Genomic DNA, 20,490 nt, shown 5'->3' with positions numbered 1-20,490 from the left:
ATGGTGCTGGACCATCAACTGAAATGCATGCACAGTATTTAATCAAACATATGCAGTAGTATTATTTGGAAGCATACTTTACAAACTTCCAAACCTACCTTGCAGAGAAAACTGAAGAGGTATTGTGCTCAGTTGTGAAGTTGTTGTTGTTGCAGTGGTTGATATTGGATATATGGTTGTTGTTGTTTGTATAGTAGTGGGTATTGCGGTTGTAGTGGGTTCAAGTGTGGCTGTTGTAGGTGTTGTGGTTGTTGTTGGTGATGTAGTGGTTATTGTAGTAGTTGTTGGTAACGTAGTGGTTGTTGTAGGTGTTGTGGTTGTCGTAGGGGTTGTTGTGGTTGCCGGTGATGTAATGGTTGTTGTTGGTGATGTAGTGGTTATTGTAGTAGTTGTCGGTAACATAGTGGTTGTTGTAGGTGTTGTGGTTGTTGTTGGTGATGTAGTGGTTATTGTAGTAGTTGTTGGTAACATAGTGGTTGTTGTAGGTGCCCATACGGAAATGTAATATATGTGCTTATATGAAATACCCATATATTGAATACATGTTTATATATGCCATATCCATATATGATTCCTATTAGAAAATGGAACAATTTCATATATTGACATATAAGTCTACCCCATACAAAAATATATGTTTATGTATGTATAATACATGCATTGCCATATATGAAATGTATATAATTATTAATATATGTGAGATATATGTATGTTTTTATTATGTTGTATACAAATTAGACATATATGCATGAAATATATGGTATCATATATTTAATATTTTAATATGTGATCTTTGATCTTTAAATAGAGGTTGTAGACACATGTAAGACACTCTACAAAGTTGCAGTGCATTGCACATTTCACACCTTTAGCCTTAAATGTTAAATGGTACAGAAAGTTACACAAAGAAGCATCTTTATTTAAACAGAATTTATTTAAATAGAAAAAAAAAAGTTACTGACCTGCACAATCAAACAGGACAAAAAAGAAACAATTACATATATAACTGATCAAAACACTGAACAGGCATAAGAAACAGAACATCAATTGTAGTGGTTCAGCTAAAGGTCTACAGGTTTGTATTCCCACAGCTGGTTAGTTTTTTGTTTATTGCCATCCCCAGTAGGCCCCAGGTGAAGAAATTTCTGGATTCCAGCATCTGTAAAAAAAAAAAAAAAAAAAAAAAAAAAAAAAAAAAAGTAAAAGTTAGGTTTTTATAAGATAATTACAATAAATTTTCTGCACCATATATGATTTCAGGAAATGCACCACATTCAAAAGCAACTTTTTAGCTTTGGTAGTGTTGGGTGGTACAGTAAACTAAACTTGATTTTAGTCAACATGATATTAAAATATAAAACCTGCTTAAATCTTGCAATCCAACATTGTACCAAAGTTTAATTTAGGTTTTTAGTTAGAACTGTGCCTGTATCTTAAAGTGATTAACTACTATAAGATGACAAATATACTGAGTATTAAACATGGTTGGTAAAGTTAAAGATTATTTTAAAACTGCAGAATACTCATTATTTATGTAATAATTATAAATTGTAGTTGTAAAATATTCCCAGATACCACAAGGACATGGCAGAACAACGACAGAGCACAGCCTGCATGCCCATTCAAATTATATGTCTCTATATACATGAAGAACTAAACTATAGTAACCCAAATGCTCAATGACAGAGTTCACAGGTTACAATTTAATTTGCTATTTAGCATCAATGAAATAAAGTGTTTACATTCATAATACCTAATATGTGCATCGAGAATGTGGCCTGGAGAAAAGAAATAGAGGGGTGGAACTATGACATGGGTTTTTGAATGACAATTTTGATTAAATCCCCTAAAATAAGGTCTGCGGTTTACACAAACTCATAATATTTTCACGTTTTATTCTATGACATAAAACACACCAGTTAAACCCCACTCTTGATTTTTATTTATTTATTTTTTTTTTTTAAACTGTTATGTTTCTTAAAAAAGGTGGTTGCTAACATGCTGCTAAATGGGACTACAGGCCCTGTCGGAGGCATTAAACGTCATCACGCTGAACAGTTTATCAATTTACAGTATTTTCCAATTAGTATATAATTTATGTACAATTAATTGTAGAATAACCAATTAATAGTTTCCCGCATGCAACACAAGTCTTCGGATGGAAGATGCTCATTTGATCGCTTTCCTACTGATATGGGGACTCTCTCTGTATTTGTACCATAAATATTACAATTATTCCATATAAACACCACATTTACTGCCTTTGTCACAGTCAAAGTGAAACTTTAATAATCTATAGTGCTTAAAGCCACGTTACGGCCACATGAAGCTGTTAGAAAGCAGACAGATTAAGGATTTTCTAGAAGCAAGGATAAAATAATATTTTGTGTACCCACCCTAACAAAATTAGAGCTGAAATGTGGTACTTCATTCACTAAAATAAGTTTAATCTAACCATATCCCAAAACTCACTCACTCCACTGTTATTTAATAGATTAAATGCACTAGAATTGTATTAAATAGTACATGGAGACACATTTTTAACTAAAATATTTTGTTGATTTGATTTGTTTACATGTATATTGCAGATGCTAGTTTTGGTTTCAATAAAATATTTAACCTTTTCTGTGTAGATGCTCCATCATTCACATCACTGCCATCCACATCTGCAGGTTCGGCCTCCATTTCTATTTTCTGAGAATGTCGGGACTCATTACCTTGTCATGGGACACAAACAAGAATAGCACAATTATCAGCAATGATATGAACAAAATTTACTACGATAGATTAACCATATGTTTAAAACCCCACAATCACATCCTTTAGTGTAACTTACTGTACCTTTATGCAATATGCACATACATGTGCTTACGCACCCACTCTAGGCATGTCACGGACATGTCAATGCACTTGGTGCAATATAACCAAGTACTGTCATTTACTATATGAATTCAAGGTGCTTGTATTTAAATAATTCCATTTCGTGCAGTTTTATAGTTCTAGTCTAGACTACATCTCAGAGATAAACATTATAATTTTCATCCATTATTTTTGTCAGACAGCTTTAAATAATTTCCAAACGTGGCATTGCTTATCAAGTGAAAACAATGAGCTCACAGTATCTCCATACAGATTAACCTGTTACCCAAAAGCTAAAATTAACTTTAACGCGAGCAAATTGCAAAACACATCAATGCAGCTGTAATCATAACATCATATATACAACAATGACAGGGAATATTTAAAACATTAGCTGATCTATATAGAGACAGAGGCTCTTGCAGACCAAAACAATCATATAACACTTAGTTTCTATGTAATATTAGTGTAGGAATAAAGCGTTGAGTAAATTAGTGTAAATTACCTGCACCGCTGCCACATTCAAAGGCGTTTCATCCACTCCACTCAGTGATGTCGGTCTGTCTTCGTGCCCGTCTATAAAATCATTGTCGTTTATTATGTGAAGGTACTGGCACATTTGTTATCCTTCCACTAAGAAAAACATCTTACTGCAGATGACTGTTTGTTTAGCCGCAGCCATTGCTCAGACTCTGCCGTTAGCGCGGGTGTGTTTGAATTTTGGCGCATGCGCAAAAGCGCTATTGTGACGTTCACATACAATCGCTCATGTATTTTAATAAAATGCATTTTAGTTCATTGATGATGAGAGCACATATGGACAAACAGTTACATGAAGTGTTTCCCCCCCCTCAATAACTCTATAATACATTCCTACAAGTAACTTTTAGTACATTGGCATTTTTTGAACAGGTTATATATTCATCTCTACTTTTTCCCCCAGAAAACTAAATTGAAACAATTAATAAAGTTAAGCAATGAATTGTGTTATATGATTTACAATAAGCAGTATCTTTTAGGCATATATGGTTAATAAACTTGCATAAATTCAGTATATACATTGGTAACAAATGGTCAAAACATAGAGTACCATATATAATTTTGATATATATTGTTAACATATATGGTCATAACATATAATACAATATATAATTTTGATATATATTGTTAACATATATGGTCATAACTTATAATACAATATATAATTTTGATATATATTGTAAACATATATGGTCATAACATACAATACCATATAAAAGTTAAACATATATATACTTTCAATATATGTTTATATACAAATTGTACTATGGGAAATTCATATATGTTATAAACATATATCTACATATATCCAGAAAATGGATATATGTGATAATAATATATTTAACATATATGAGAGTAGCCCTATATTTAACATATATTACATTTCCGTAGCACTTGTGATATAGGTTACATATATTGTCATATGGTTGTCCTAGGTGCTGTTGTGGTTGCCGGTGATGTAATGGTTGTTGTTGGTGATGTAGTGGTTATTGTAGTAGTTGTCGGTAACATAGTGGTTGTTGTAGGTGTTGTGGTTGTTGTTGGTGATATAGTGGTTATTGTAGTAGTTGTTGTAGGTGTTGTGGTTGTTGGTGTTGTAGTGGTTGTTGGTAAAATGGTGGTTGTTGTAGGTGTTGTGGTTGTTGTTGGTGATGTAGTGGTTATTGTAGTAGTTGTTGGTAACATAAATTGTGGTTGCCGGTGATGTTATGGTTGTTGTTGGTGATGTAGTGGTTGTTGGTAAAATAGTGGTTGTTGTAGGTGTTGTGGATGTTGTTGGTGATGTAGTGGTTATTGTGATAGTTGTTGGTAACATAGTGGTTGTCATGTTGTGGTTGTCGTAGGGGTTGTTGTGGTTGCCGGTGATGTAATGGTTGTTGTTGGTGATATAGTGGTTATTGTAGTAGTTGTTGGTAACATAGTGGTTGTTGTAGGTGTTGTGGTTGTTGTTGGTGTTGTAGTGGTTGTTGGTAAAATAGTGGTTGTTGTAGGTGTTGTGGTTGTTGTTGGTGATGTAGTGGTTATTGTAGTAGTTGTTGTAGGTGTTGTGGATGTTGTTGGTGTTGTGGTTGTTGTTGGTGATGTAGTGGTTATTGTAGTAGTTGTTGTAGGTGTTGTGGTTGTTGTTGGTGTTGTAGTGGTTATTGTAGTAGTTGTTGGTAACATAGTGATTGTTGTAGGTGTTGTGGTTGTTGTTGGTGATGTAGTGGTTGTTGTAGGTGTTGTAGTGGTTGTCGTCGATGTCATTGTGGTTGTCGTAGGTGTTGTTGTGGTTGTCGTTATGGTTGTAGACAGTGTTGTTGAGGTTGTAGTTGGTGTGGTCATTGTGGTTGTTGATGTCTGTGTTGTCGTGGTTGTTGTACTTCTTGTTGTTGCTGGTGTTGTTGTACGAGTTGTTGACTGTGTTTTAGTGGTTGTTGTACTTGTTCCAGGTGTTGTTGTACGAGTTGTTGTAGGTGTTGTTGTACGAGTTGTTAAATGTGTTGTGGAGGTTGTTGATTGGGTTGCAAGGGAGTGCACTTGAGGTGGTATATTTGTGTTTGCGTTATTATGAACAGCACGTCGGTTTCTGATGAAAATGTCTGGAGATCTTTCCTTTGAAGGTAGGTTGATGTAGGTCAGAGTAATCCTTTGAATGGGGAAGTCCTCCAGCACCAGCTCAAATGAATAAACTCCAGGGACCAATGTGTGTGAATATGACAGAGAGCAGTTACGCTGCATTTCGAAGAAAACAAAACAGTATGAATGAAAGTAAAATACTTACGATCAATGGCATACTATTTTCTTACATCATATGCTGTAGAATGTATTTTAATGTTAAGCTTCAGTCATGGGCATAGAATTGTTTAGTGATTGTTTAAATGTGTAAACCTAGACATTAAACACGACTATTAGGAGATATTAGGAGATAAAACAGTTGTTTTGTCAAAGGTGTTTGTAACGAGGACCAAGCATACTACCCTCCTCACTTCTGATCATGCCTTATTTTCTTCACCTGATTCAGTGAAAAACCAGCAGGTTGGTTGCAGATTCCACACTCCTGGTTTTGTCTGAGTCCAAATCTGCATCTGACATGGTCACCATCAGGATCAAAGGCTAAAAGATTGTACCTCCTGGGACAGTTCTGAGGAACTCTAACACAAAACAACACGGCAATGTGAATGTTGTGTAGAACTGCATGACTTTATCATGTTGGATGCACATCATGGTTATAAAAGAGATAAACAGACACTATAAGCTTCCATTATTTTTTACCTAACAAATGGTAGCGTGGTGGTTATTGGAGATCGGTTGGGTCTGAGGTGTCCGATCTCACTCCGAGGTCAATGTAAGTAAGAAGACTCCAGTCTCCAGAATTCGTGACTGTGTTGTGGATCCAGCAACAACCACTTTTGCTGTTTAAGCATGTAGACATTTCATTTTTACATTTTGTTCAGATCTGTATTTTGGAATGATTGAATGAGTTCTGCTCTTCTGTTTACTTACAGGAGCTGGAATGGGCTGTTGGAACCCTCTTTATTATCACTCCCTCAGACTGACACCAGTTATCACCATTGGGACTCGAATCTACAGACCAGTCACAGTACTGACATCATTTCCACAGTCTCCAGAGCTGCACGGCCAGTAGTCATAATCATAACAGTAATGGTAGGTTGTCTTGAAGCGAAGCTCCACCTAAAATGATCAGTGGTACATAATATGACTAAAATAAGTTCTTAATTGCTATCAGAATTTACTAAGAAGTGCAAACAGTTTTGAATTATACTACTTTGGTGGTAAAGATGGAACTGACACACTGTTGAGTGTGTGTTATACATGCAATTGGTATATTGACTATTTTTTGACATGCATTTTTGCAAAAGAACCTTAAAACTTGAGTTCTTTGGAAAAATGTGGAATTCTGCAATACCCATAATCCCTAGCACTTAAAAAAAATCGAATTACTGTATGCTGATGTACATATGAGTACATATTAATACATGCTTTAGCTCTGTTTAGGTTTTTTTTTAATTATTTATGTGTTTAAAAAAGTTGTGTTTTGTGACTAGCTTTCAGTATGTAAAATACTTTCAAGGATGCACATTTAATACATGGGCAGAGTAGCCAATTCAAGACAGTAGTCCGAAATAGCTGATTTAAAAAAAAGTTAACTTTAGGAATTAACAAATTTTCATCCATAAAGTACGGTATTTGACAAAACAGAGCAAATGGAAAGAGAAAGCGTGCCTATGCCTATTTTTAGCTCTCTATATGAAGCATACAGACAAAAAGACAAATATTGTGTTGATAGACACACAGTCTTCAACCAATGCACTTGTTTGTACCTTTTGAAAAGGTACTGCACCACTGACATCTTTTGTACCTTTTCTGAGAGTGTATATTTTGAGTTAACAACCAGTCTAACTGGTTGAGGTTACAATAACTAAGTAAACTAAAAAATATACATAATGTGAAATGCATAAATGTGAAATGCAAATAAATAGATGCATGTTAATTTGATTTACAGTGCCTCATAATTCACCCCAACAATGACTTTGGCTTCCAGCGTTAAAATTCTGGAGTTTTTACCTTGTATGATCCATCAGAGTTCCTTCTGGGGTTGAAGGTCATTGAGCCTCCATAGAAGTGTGAGGCTGTTGCTGTGGTGACCAGCAGAAGCCCGGCCAAGAGCAGAGAGGTGAGAGACATGTTGATCAGAGCTGATGTGTTCTCCATCTGGCAACAGGTTTTTGTCTTAATGTACCTGAATGGAGGAAATGACAGTTATCTGAGTTCCAGAAAAGGAAAAAACAGAATAGTCATCTTAGTTTTAATTACTGCTAAAGAATGAAAGGTATTTACATTTTCTTTTCATGTCTTCAAGATATTTTTATTAAGACTGAAATATTTTATATAGCATATACAAACATATACAAGTGAAATATGTTAATATACAATTATATGCATGCTACAAGGAATAAGCACATTTTATTTTTATTATTTGGACATTGCATGTATGAAAGAAAATTCAACCACAAAACTCCGCCTGACTCATTTGATTTTGTTTTATTAAAGAGGTGTTGTCTTTGAAGTTATTTTTCATTTCGTTCTCAGAAAATCAAATCAGGTCCGACTCAGAAAAAAGGCTTTCTGGGAAAAATTAAAGAGACACTACAATGAAACCATACAAGTTGAGCTAGAAGAGCAAATGAATTCCTGTGCTACTACTAACTGATGCTGAACTTCCTGTTAATTGATCTGCAGCTCATGTTCATGCAATTTTGGACTGTGCTCAAAATGCCAGTCATTAGCATGTAAAACTTTCAGATCTTAAACTAAATCTCCATATTTTTATTAGGAAATCCAGCCATCAAGATTAAAAAGTCCAAAAAAAAAAAAAAAAAAATCATTATTTATGATCTCTGAAATACTTGATTGTGATTGTTCAGTTTGCCCATTTCTAGCTGTCAAATATTTTTGTATAATGATGGCTAAATATAATGACTTTTGTATTAAGTTTCTCTGGTTTATTCAGGGTTTATTAAATGCTTAAGGGTTCATGACAGAAGGGAGTTTTCTCTTCATTGTATTTCAGATGATTGTCAGTCATGCACTTCAATCAAGGCATGTTTTCATGAAGAATTACCAACATACACCAACATAATACATACAATTAAAACAGATTTGCCAACATATAAAATTGCAAAAACATTTGAATATATGGGGAAAAAAGAGACTTCTGTGCAGTTTTTAGTATTTTTTTTTCACAAATTAACTGAGTTCAATTGGTTGTAAATGGTTGACTGAAACAGACAGTTTGAACTGATTCATTTAAATCTGATTGAGCATGAATCAAACTTATCAAAGTTTAAAAACATAAATGATAGTGGTTCAGGCTTATTGTTTATAAGCATGCTTATTGACAAATTCGGAGTTTCGTGAGGCAAAAGTCATAGTTAATAATGAGAAATGGTTCCCAAAGTAAAGGGTGACTGCTTACATATTCCCAAACTGTTTTAAACTCACATTATTTTACTGAACATCATTACAGAAGAAAGAAAAACACACTCTCCAGTGCACACAAACTTGCTAATTCTGTTTTGACAGGAAAAATAGAGCATTATGCTTCAAAAAATAACAAAACAGATCTGACGTGATTAAAACTCGTTTGACGGCACGGGTTTGTATTTGATCCTTTGCTCTCTGGCTCTGTAGAAGATCACTCCGCACACCATGGCTACTGCTGCCACGAGACACACAGCGACGACAAGGAGGTTTAGATTCAGACCCGGGCTTACGGTGACCTCTGAAATGTGAGCAAAGGTTGCAATGGTTAACACAATTTGCTTTGTATACAATCATCTGTTACACAAGCTGTATGTACTTGAGACGTCTTACGTGATGCGCTCCTCTTCAGCCGCAGGGGCCCCTGGGAGATGAAGTGACTGCCGGTCTGGATGGGAGCCTCTCTTTTGCGATGGTGGTGGACTGGTGGAGCGACTGTGCTTTTACTGCAGCCCTGAGAGCAGCGGGTGTTGGGATTGTTCGCCTGGCATATGATTATTGAGCAGCTGATGAACACCTAGTGAGGGAAGATGCAAGATTTTACTTGTAGATGCTCTGCATTCTGTCATAAAATTCTGTCATTTTTGCTTCAACTGTAATAAAGCTACAAGAATACTTTTTGTGCGCAAAGACAACAAGTATAACAACTTCATTCAACAATTTCTTCTTATCTTTGTCAGTCTTCGACACGCATTCATGAGCCTACTATGCGCATCGAAGACTGACATTCAAGAGAAGAAACTGAATAAAGTATTTTTGTTTTCTTTGCGCACAGAAAGTATTCTTGTAGCTTCATAAAATTGAGTTGAACCACTGATGTCACATGGACTATTTTAACAATGTCCTTACTACCTTTCTGGGCCTTGAACATGGTACTTGCATTGCTGTTCATGCAGGGTCGGCTCTCAGATTGCATATCTTAATTTGTTTTCCAACAATAAACAAAGATCGTACGGGTTTGGAACGACATGAGTGTGAGTAGTTAATGATAGTGACAATGACAACAAACAGTTGTTGTAAATAGTTCCATTCACATACTAAAATAAAATGTATCATCTATTTAAAATTTCTGTTCTTACTAATGCACCACCCTTGTTTGGAAGCCAGTTTCCGCCAGTCAGAATTGCGAGTTCTGATTTTATCGCAATTCTGCTTTTTTATAACTCACAAGTACGAGTTTGTCACACAATTCGGACTTTCTAACTTGCAATTGCATTTGCAGTTTATATCATGCAATTCTGACTTTATAAGTTGCAACTGCAAGTTTGTATCAGACAATTCTAAGTAAAAGAATTGTAAGATTTTTATTTTTATTCAGTGCCTTCCAAACCCCTGCGCTTGTATGCCCAGATCTTTGATCAGTCCATCAATCAAACAAACAAAAATGTGGGGTCAGTAATTTCTTTTTAGATAATTGATATTTTTATTTGGTAAAGACACTTTATATTGATCAAAAGTGAGAGTAAATATTTCTATTTCAAATAGAAAAAACTGTTATTTTAAATTGTAATATTATTTCCTCTTTTTACTGTATTTTTAATCACATGAATTCAGCCTTAATGAGCATTTATAAGAGACGTTTTTTAAAAACCTGATCCCAAATTGTAGTTTATGTGTTGTGTGTGTGCGGATTAAGTGCCACTCTAACCTGGTCATGGAACTGAATGAATCTGAAGGCCTCCATTTCAAACTCGACATATGGTTTGTGGCTTGAGTGAAACAGAACCGTTTCATCCATGATGCATCTGAAATAAGAAAAAGCACATGAATAATTTGTGACAAACTGATTAATCAGTGTAACATTAGCATGGGTAGAAAGTGTAAATGATCAATAGTTTTTGTAGAATCTCACCCATTCTTGATGATGGGATAGGAGATTGGGTAACTGGGATTATCGTAAGGTGTAGCCACACACGACTCGAGGAAGATCTCAGTGTTTGGGACTGGAGTGACGGGCTCGATCTTCATGTAGATCTTGTCGCCCACATTGTACTCAAGTGGGTAAGATTCTGGAGCCCTCATATTCTGGAAATTTTGAGAAGCATAAAACTCGAACTGATAGTTGAATGTGCCAAAACCCCTTTCTGAGATGGTGACTGGTGGTCTGTGAGCTTCAAACTCAATAGAAACGTTGGTCCTTTTCTGGTACTTGCACAGAATTTCAATTTCCAGCTGATCCTTTCTGGTTATAATGTTTCTGGGATCATCATATGTAATGATTTTATTCTTGAAGATGAGTTCGTTATTGTTCTCCTATAAAGAAACAGAAGATGTGAAATAGTTTAGCTCTGGAATTTACAAGATCTGATTGTTAATTTTGTTTGTAAATGTTGACTATAAAACTGCTCACCTCAATCTGAGTGCCACAGTCGTTCAGGCGTGTGGTGGTGAACAAGTGGGTATTGTTGGTGTAAACTTGGCAAGATTGATTTATCAGTCTCAAATGGTCACCATGGAGGTTTTTGATGGAGGATCTCTCAATTGTTACTGACATTGAGTTTTGAGTGCAGGTTACATTTGCCTTGGGTCCTGGAAATAACATCAGTAATCACAGTCACGCAAATGTACATATTTCTTCTGAACAGGGTATTTTAACACTTTCTTTAAATGGCAGAACATAAATGTCTTGTGCAAGATGAGTCATTAATACTTGAGGCTTGGTTTCCCGGTAGATAAATATTGTACATTGTAAATGTGTATATTTGCTAAAGGTTAATATTGTCAACTTTTAGGTGCACACTAGAATATGTGACCCAGGTCCACAAAACCAGTCATAAGTGTAAATGTTTAGAAATTGAGATTTATACATCATATGAAAGCTGAATAATTAAGATTTCCATTGATATATGGTTTGTTGGCATAGGACAATATTTGGCCTGAGATACAACTATTTGAAAATTTGGAATCTGAGGGTACAAAAAAATCAAAATATTGAGAAAATCACCTTTAAAATTGTCCAAATGAAGTTCATAGCAATGCATATTACTAATCAAAAATTATGTTTTGATACATTTACAGTAGGATATTTACAAAATATCTTCATGGAACATGATTTTTACTTAATATCCTAATAATTTTTGGCATAAAATAAAAATCGATAAATTTGACCCATTCAGTGTATTTTTGGCTATTGCTACAAATATACCCATGCAACATAAGACTGGTTTTGTGGTCCAGGGTCACATATAGATGATTCTAAAGATGACAGATATTAGATAAAAGCCACAAAATGTCCATTTTTACATTTACATTTGAGATAACAACATAGTCATAATGTATTTTTATTTAATGTATTTCATTTCACTATGAAATGGCATTATTAGGGCTGAGTTTTTACACAAATTTCACGATTTGATTAGATTTTGATTCACAAGATTGTGATTCGATTTGATTTAAAGGAAAAAAATCTCAACTAATGCTGCAAAATAGCAAAAGGCTCCTCTTTAGAGTTAATTTTTTCTAGCTGACAAATGAGTTTATGGTCACCGAATGTTTTTTTTTTTGGAGGTAAATGTGATGTTACGTGACATATTGTTTACAAGATGTCATATTGACATCTTTCTGCTGTTGAAACACTGATTGAGCAATTACATGAGACAGGATATGGATTTCGATAAGTTGTACTCTTTCTTTTAACATATCTTCAGATCAGTGTTGCCAAGTCCATGGTTTTCGTGTGGAATTGGGCTACTTGTACACTGTTGGCATGGGTAGTTTTTGATGTCCGCCGGTTGAAGCGACCCCAGTAACATCATATTTAGCTCCTGAAATGCGAATTTACCAGGGGAACCCCAACAAAAAAACATTTATTTTATCCCCCGGAACAAGATTTTTGACCCCCCTTGAAACTCAATTGGGCTAGATTTGAGTAGCAATTGGGTGGGTTTTGTTATGAAAACCTGGCAACCCTGCTTCGGATGATTATTCAAGTTTATTCCATGCTGAAACTAGTCTTGAACTGAGGCGTAACATTGACCTGTCACTCCACATTAAACAGCGCCATAACTGCACATATCATTTGTATATTGTAATAAAATGGACAGAATTTAAAATCTGAGACTTTGTTTCATATAAAAAGTAACAAAACACAAAGCTTATTGCAATATCTTGAATGGGAGGTGCGCTACGATATTCTGCTTGTTAACTGAAAACAGGCTAGACTGAATTATTTTTGGGATTTAAGAATCAATATAATTTTGTAAAAATGAAAATCGATTAAAATTGAAAAATCTATATTTTTTTACCCAGCCCTAGCCATTATCATTGGAGTGTTCATTATCATAAAAAGGAATTAAACAGATTTACCCACCTTTAGGATTCACTTGTACAACAACGCACCTCATCTCAGAGTGGTAAATATTAGATCTTAAAATAGAGAAGGTTTTCATCAGTAATCATAATGTGAGTATAGTTGTTAAATAGTTGTTAAAAAATAAAAAAGTACATTTACGTAGTAAACATACCCATGTTGTCCTTCTGCGATGAAGCAAAATGGAAAGTGTTGGCCTAAGTTCTCTGCAATTGGTGTCCAGTTAATCACATATTCCCCAGTAGTGGTTTTGTACTTTGTGCTGTTCAGAGGACCACTAATGATGACATCAATGATTCTAGATGACAAAAAACACAACAACAAAACTTGAGAAACTTAAGTAAAATATCTTCACAATTCAACAAAAACAACATATTCTATCTGCCATAGTTTTATATCTGCCAAGAGTAATTAAAATAGTATGCCATTCCAAATTCAATTTAGTTAAAATCTAACTTTTTAATTCAAGTATTTTTCTCAAATAAAAAAACTTTTTCTTAATACTTTGAAAAAGATGCATAAGCTTTCACTCTGATCTCCAGCTCTTGATTCACACGAGCCTGCAGCTGTTCTCCATGATGTGGAGTTGGGTGGAGGAACCGTGGTAGATATTCACCCTCAGTGCAAGATGGTGCTTGACCATCGACTGAAATGTATGCACAGTATATTTTAAGCAAACATAGTAAGTTCATTTTGAAGTAGTTCATTTTGAAGCCTGTTTTAAACTAAACTTCCAAGCTTACCTTGAAGTGAAAACTGAAGAGGTATTTTGCTCAGTTGCACAGAAGTCGTTGTAGTTGTTGATGCTGCAGTGGTTGTTATTGGAAATGTGGTTGTTGTTTTTGTAGTAGTGGCTATTGTGGTTGTCATGGTGCTTGTCTCAGTTGTCGTTTCCTCAGTTGTCGTTGGCTCAAGTGTCGTCTCAGTTGTTGTTATCTCAGTTGTCGTTGTCTCAGGTGTCGTTGTCTCAGCTGTCGTCTCAGGTGTCGTTGTTTCAGGTGTCGTCGTCTCAGTTGTCGTCTCAGGTGTCGTTGTCTCAGTTGTCGTTGTCTCAGGTGTCGTTGTCTCAGTTGTCGTCTCAGGTGTCGTTGTCTCAGGTGTCGTTGTCTCAGTTGTCGTCTCAGGTGTCGTTGTCTCAGGTGTCGTTGTCTCAGGTGTCGTCGTCTCAGTTGTTGTCTCAGGTGTTGTTGTCTCAGGTGTCGTCGTCTCAGGAGTCGTTGTCTCAGTTGTCGTTGTCTCAGGTGTCGTCTCAGGTGTCGTTGTCTCAGGTGTCGTCGTCACAGTTGTCGTCTCAGGTGTCGTTGTCTCAGTTGTTGTCTCAGGTGTCGTTATCTCGGTTGTCGTTGGCTCAGTTGTTGTTGTTTCAGTTGTTGACTCAGTTGTTGTAGTTGCATCAGTTGTTGTGTCAGTTGTTGTTGGATCAGATGTAGTCATGGTGGTTGTCTCAGCTAGCGTCTGAGTTGTCTCAAATGTAGTTGTGGTTGTTAATTCGTCTGTTGTATGTAGTATAGTAGTAGTTCCATAATTAAGAGCAGCACGTCGGTTTCTGATGAAACTGAGTGGAGATATTACTTTTGAAGGTTGGTTGGTGTAGGACAGAGTAATCTTGCGAATGGGGAAATCCTCCAGCACCAGCTCAAATGAATAAACTCCCCGGACACTTGTATGCGAATATGACAGAGAGCAGTTATGCTACATTTTGAAGAAAAAAAAAAAGTGTGAATGAAAATTGAAATATTTAAGTCCCCCTGTAGTGAAAATCAAGTTATTTTTATGTTTTACACCTTTGCAGAGTATTTTCTCTTTAAAACTGTAGTTTTCCAATGGCTGTCCCAGAAACAGCCTTTTTTTTTTGCTGTTCTTTAACAACCAATCACGTCAATGGATAGATTCCTATCATTAGATACATCATATGTTCTCTCTTCTGATTGCAGTTATCAGTCTCTTTAAATTTTTTTTCCTTTTATTGAAAGTCTTGAAAACAGTATCGTGAAGTTCTTCTTTTGCTATTTTAGCAAATATGAATGCACAAAATTAATTTGTGGTACTCTCTCATTCACTGCTCTCGAATTTTACCCAACTATGACGACTTCCGCTATTAATGTGCACACCTAACGTTACCCCAACCCTAAACTTAGCCCTTACTATAATACAAAAACAGTATTATTGTTGTACAGTGTGACAAAAATAACGTTAGATTGATGTGCGCATGCCCAGTAGCCAGAGCTGTATCCCTTCTAGCCTTTGCTGTCCATAGGATTACCAGCACAAAAAAAAAAATTAAATAAAGCAAAACCACTAGCCGCTAACTTGAATAATAACCTGCGGCAACAGTGTAAAAGTAGCCCGGAGTCAGACCCACCTCTCTCGCACTGGCATATGCAATTCACATGCATAAACTCACCGATGTGAATTGGAATCACAAACTAATGTTAGGCTAATGTTAGGCTATTCGAGCCTTCAAGGCGTTTTGAGGACACAACATCATCAAGTAAGTAACTTTAACGAATGTTACAGTATCCACTGTAGTTGTCCGCTAGTAAAAACATAGTTTTATCAGTCATTATTCGTGTATCGCCATTATATCACGTTTACTATTCAAGCCCCGTTCGCACTACAAGCGACACGCAGTGACAAAGCGACGCGATCCCATTCATTTCAATGGAGAGCTGGCGATTTCCGGCGACAAGCGCGACATCGAGCTACAGCGACCGTTGGCGACTGGATGGGGCATGTCCAGCGACGCGACAAAGTTCAGAATCCCTCAACTTTATGCAAATGAAGAGCGACTTTCGGGAGCGACAGCCAATTCGCTGTCAAGGCAACCAGTAGTGAGAACGCCCACTAGCAACCTTGTCGCCAGCCTCTGGCGATATGCAGCGACAGAAGTCGCTGCTAGTGTGAACGGGGCCCGTTCACACTAGCAGCGACTTCTGTCGCAGGATTCTGAACTTTGTCGCGTCGCTGGACACGCCCCATCCGCTCGCCAACGGTCGCTGTAGCTCGATGTCGCGCTTGTCGCCGGAAATCGCCAGCTCTCCTTTGAAATGAATGGGATCGCGTCGCTTTGTTGCTGCGTGTCGCTTGTAGTGTGAACGGGGCTTTAGTGGATCGGGAGGCTCTGGCTGGTGTGACTGAGTGGAGGCGGGGCTAATTTGCGTATTCATAGATCCGTGTATAATAAATGAGGCAATGGGTGTAGAGTGCCATGAAAGCTGGTTTAAGGCATGAGAAAATGATTTACACAAGGAAAAACATTAAATATGTTATTTTGATGATCAAAGATGAGTTTTAAGAGATACATTTTTTGACTACAGGGGGGATATTAAGTAAAACACAAGTGTGTAGTTCATTGGGTAAATATGTATATGTGTAAAACCAGACATAAGACAACAGGTCAAGCTATTAAGAGGTGAAATAGTTGCTCAAAGGAGTTTGTGAACTTGCAATGTCAATTAATAAAGCACCAGGCAACAAAATCTGTGGTTTTATGAAGCAACATAACTCATGTCTTATGTTTTTTCAAATGATTTAATAGTTTATTGCATGTATTCACATCTGAAATAAATTTTATGTCCCTGCTAGTCATTCACGTATCTTTTTTATTTATTTATTTATTTTTTACCTGATCCAATGTAAAACCAGCAGGTTGGTTGCAGATTCCACACTCCTGGTTTTGTCTGAGTCCATATCTGCATCTGACATGGTCACCATCAGGATCAAAAGCTAAAAGATTGTACCTCCTGGGACAATTCTGAGGAACTCTGTAACACAATACAACACAGCAACATTAACGCAGTGAAGAACTGTACTGTAAGACTTTATCGTGTTGAATGCACATCATTAAAAACGTATAAATTGCTTCCATTAATTTTCTTAAACAACTGTTTTACCTGATAAATGGTAGAGTGGTGGATATTGGCGATCGGTTGGGCTCTGAGGTGTCCGATCTCACTCCAAGGTCAATGTAAGTGAGAAGACTCCAGACTCCAGAATTTGTGACTGTGTTGAAAATCCAGCAGCAACTGTTTTTGCTGTTGAAACATGTAGACATGTCATATTTGCATTTTTCTCACATCTGCATTTTTAGTGAATGATTCTGTTCTTCTAAATATATTTACTTACAGGAGCTGGAATGGGCTGTTGTTGGAAACCTTCTTTATCATCACTCCCTCAGACTGACACCAATTGTCGCCATTGGGACTTGAATCTACTTTACCAATCACAGAGCTGACATCATTTCCACAGTTTCCAGAGTTGCATTGCCAGTACTCAGATCCGTAACAGGAATGGTAGGTTGTCTTGTAGCGAAGTTCAACCTGAAATAATAAATGTTTTATAGTATGTATATTTTTTTGCTGTGGAAATTTGGCACCAAGGAGTGCAAACATCTTGAATTATACTCTAAAATACTACACTGCAGGGTCAGAAATTAATGAGGGTGTGGGGCAAAAATGTCACCAAAATAAAGAAAAATGCTAGATCAAGATCACATTTGTCATGTTGCATCAGCTTTCTTTGCATGCATGGTTTTTCAGTGTTGAGCTGAGCATTATAACAAATCACACACGGTTCTGTTGAGGTTATGAATGCAGTGTACAGTCAGAGGCGCTTTGATTCGTCATCACGGAGAACGCCAGAGAAAAATTCTGAATCTGCATTCGCAAATCCTATCATCGTAAACTGCAAAGCGCACAAATGATGTAAGTAGAGAACTATTTTGTAGTGTAGACCGCTTCAGTAATTATAATGGGTTACATGCTTTTTTCATTCTCAGAGAGAGGAGCCAGTGCATTTTATGAATCACCAAGGATCATGATTTCAGCTGAAAATGTTCTTTATTGTTCTATAGAAAAAGAAAGTCACCTACATCTTGGATTGCCTGAGGGTGAGTAAATTAACATTTTAATTTTGGATGAACTATCCCTTTAAGTAATAAAACAACCCAGTAATTATAAAAAATGCCCTTAGGAAGGAAAAAATGCACTTGGAAAGAGGTGTTTTGTTTGTCGCCATTATGGTAATTAGTGAAACTGGTAGTGATATTAAGTGATAGTCTTTACTTTTGTTAACTGCATTTAACTAACTGCATTTATATTTAAGTTTAATCCAAATAGCTAGTACCTTGAAGAGGTTGACACATGACTTTAGTAGAAATGAATGTTTATCAAGCACATGTGTAGGCAAAGTTCAAAATGTACTTTTACTGAATATAAAAATTAAAATTAAAAATAGTCTAAAATCAGCATACAATAATTAGGAAAAACGACTGCAAAGCGCACTGAGTCACAGAGCTTGTTGCAGCGTTAAGATGTAGTATGTGTAGTATTTAATTCCTTAACATGGTTCATTCAACTTTTAACAAGCTACTTTAATACTTAACTGAGTGACTTCTGAGTGAACTCAAAAATGCATAATGCCAAAAGCATAAATGTAATGCAAATAAATGTTGAAATGTTAACCAGATTGCTTTTGCAGTGCATTATAATTCACCCAACAAGGACTACAGCTGCTACTGATGCAGTTAAAATTCTGGAGTTCTCACCTTGTATGATCCATCAGAGTTCCTTCTTGGGTTGAAGGTCATTGAGCCTCCGTAAAAATGTGAGGCTGTTGCTGTGGTGACCAGCAGAAGCCCGGCCAAGAGCAAAGAGGTGAGAGACATGTTGATCAGAGCTGATGCGTTCTGCATCTGGCAACATGTTTCTGTTTTATATTGTCTGATTGAGGAAATGACATGGCCTGATTCCCGATCAAGGAACATTGCTAAGGAATGATTGGAATTTGTTTGCTTTAAGGTTGGACACACCATAGTACTGTGACAACACAGTACTACGGTGTGTCCAGTTTTTTGATGAAAACTAAAATATATTTATGTTAATATATATAAACATATTATTTATATTCTATACTATATGTATGTCTGTTGGACTTGAATTTGCATGTCTTAGAAGGAATAATCACATTTTATTATTTTTTTTCAGTTTGCACAAACATTTTAATTGCGTTTGGAAAAGAACAGAACCACAAACTTGCAGCTGACTCATCTGGTTTTGTTTCAAAAGTGGCATTGTCTTGAAATGTTTTTTTATGTATGTTCTCAGCCAGAAATAATGTTTACTGGTAACATATGACATCCTGATGAGCAGATACATTTCCGTACAGCTGGTAAGTGATGCCTTTTAATCCGCAGCTCATCTTTGTGAAATTTGGACCGTGCTGATTATGTCAGTCTGCAAAGGTTGAATAAAACTTTTTAAGGTCTTGAACTAAATCTCCACATCTGCATTAATAAATCCAGTCATTAGGATTAAAAAGGAGTATGACGTTTTGCGTTTTTAAAGATAAAAATAAATCTGTGTGTAGAACATAGTTTGGAAGTAGTGGTAAAGTTTGCCTTTGGTTCAGCCTAAGTATCTGAAATCAGATGAAAGAAATGTCTAAGAGGAAATCAGTGGAAAATGATCTGAACCTAGTTACATTTCCACACAAATAATATCACTATTTATACACTCTGAAATACTTGATTCTGAATGCTTCATTCTAGCTGTCAAATATTGTGTATAATGACAGATAAATATAAGGCTTGTTTAACAGTAAAGTTTACCCCAAAATGAATCGTTTAAACATTTTAATCGTTTGTATTTTTTCTTACTAAGCAAAGTGAGTCACTCCACATCAAAAAAAAAAAAAAAAAAAAAAAAAAATCACAAAGTCAGTTCACATCAAGGTTATTATAGTTGACTGAAAGTAAAACAATACACACACAACTTTGCAAATTCATTGGAAATAAAAGCTGAAATGATTCCGTTGCATAAGTATTCATACCCTTTTCTGGACACTTCAAGTGGAGTTAACTGGTGGCAAATTCAGTTGAATGAGTATGATTTGGAAATGTACATACATCTTAATGAAAAGTTGAAAATGCATATCAGAGCAAAAACCAAGCCCTGAGGTCAAAAGAACTGCCCGTAGAGCTCGGAGACAAGATTGTGTCAAGGCACAAATCTGGGGAAGAGTTCAGAAAAAAAGCAAAAGACTAAAGTTGAAATGCATTCGATTATGAGCGTGATTTTTTTTCTGTAGCTTGTCAGTGATTTACAGCTCTGTGTATTAGTTGCCGCTCCAGATTGACTAAAGTCTAAAGGCTACTGACTAAACGTGCGTGACAATCGCATGCGATTTATCATGCAGCCCTAGTTGTTAGTATGATTAGCGTAAGATATAGCAACTAACTT

General features: G+C 36.1%; 1 protein-coding gene and 1 long non-coding RNA gene across 2 annotated transcripts; both read right to left on the bottom strand.

Moving 5' to 3' along the window:
• Nucleotides 1–1,092: 1,092 nt before the first annotated feature.
• On the bottom strand, nucleotides 1,093–4,002 carry LOC127180643 (uncharacterized). The gene is made up of 3 exons (XR_007829675.1): nucleotides 3,365–4,002; nucleotides 2,621–2,717; nucleotides 1,093–1,159 (listed from the first exon to the last, which is right to left on the bottom strand). It is a non-coding gene; the product is annotated as an uncharacterized LOC127180643 (long non-coding RNA).
• A 3,781-nt stretch (nucleotides 4,003–7,783) lies between these two features.
• LOC127180627 (uncharacterized) lies at nucleotides 7,784–18,927 on the bottom strand. The gene is made up of 13 exons (XM_051134801.1): nucleotides 18,798–18,927; nucleotides 17,378–17,571; nucleotides 17,146–17,286; nucleotides 16,878–17,016; nucleotides 13,996–14,944; nucleotides 13,757–13,898; nucleotides 13,407–13,550; nucleotides 13,253–13,308; nucleotides 11,294–11,472; nucleotides 10,796–11,196; nucleotides 10,592–10,688; nucleotides 9,277–9,460; nucleotides 7,784–9,184 (listed from the first exon to the last, which is right to left on the bottom strand). Exons 1-13 carry the CDS (start codon nucleotides 18,915–18,917, stop codon nucleotides 9,036–9,038), a joined length of 2,895 nt encoding a protein of 964 aa, XP_050990758.1. The 5' UTR covers nucleotides 18,918–18,927; the 3' UTR covers nucleotides 7,784–9,035.
• Nucleotides 18,928–20,490: the final 1,563 nt, after the last annotated feature.

Source organism: Labeo rohita, chromosome 18, assembly GCF_022985175.1.
Source record: "Labeo rohita strain BAU-BD-2019 chromosome 18, IGBB_LRoh.1.0, whole genome shotgun sequence".
Classification (NCBI taxonomy): domain Eukaryota; kingdom Metazoa; phylum Chordata; class Actinopteri; order Cypriniformes; family Cyprinidae; genus Labeo; species Labeo rohita.
The sequence above is the reverse complement of the archived record's forward strand: the minus strand, read 5'-3'. Positions and strand labels throughout refer to the sequence as shown.

What these genes read in the sequence shown, in the direction of transcription:
- LOC127180627 (XM_051134801.1), bottom strand. Translation starts at nt 18,917, where the DNA reads ATGTCTCTCACCTCTTTGCTCTTGGCCGGGCTTCTGCTGGTCACCACA. An exon ending in ACCACTCTACCATTTATCAG is followed by an intron (nt 17,017 to 17,145) that starts GTAAAACAGTTG and finishes ATTGTGTTACAG; the next exon opens with AGTTCCTCAGAATTGTCCCA. An exon ending in TATCCCATCATCAAGAATGG is followed by an intron (nt 10,689 to 10,795) that starts GTGAGATTCTAC and finishes TTCTTATTTCAG; the next exon opens with ATGCATCATGGATGAAACGG.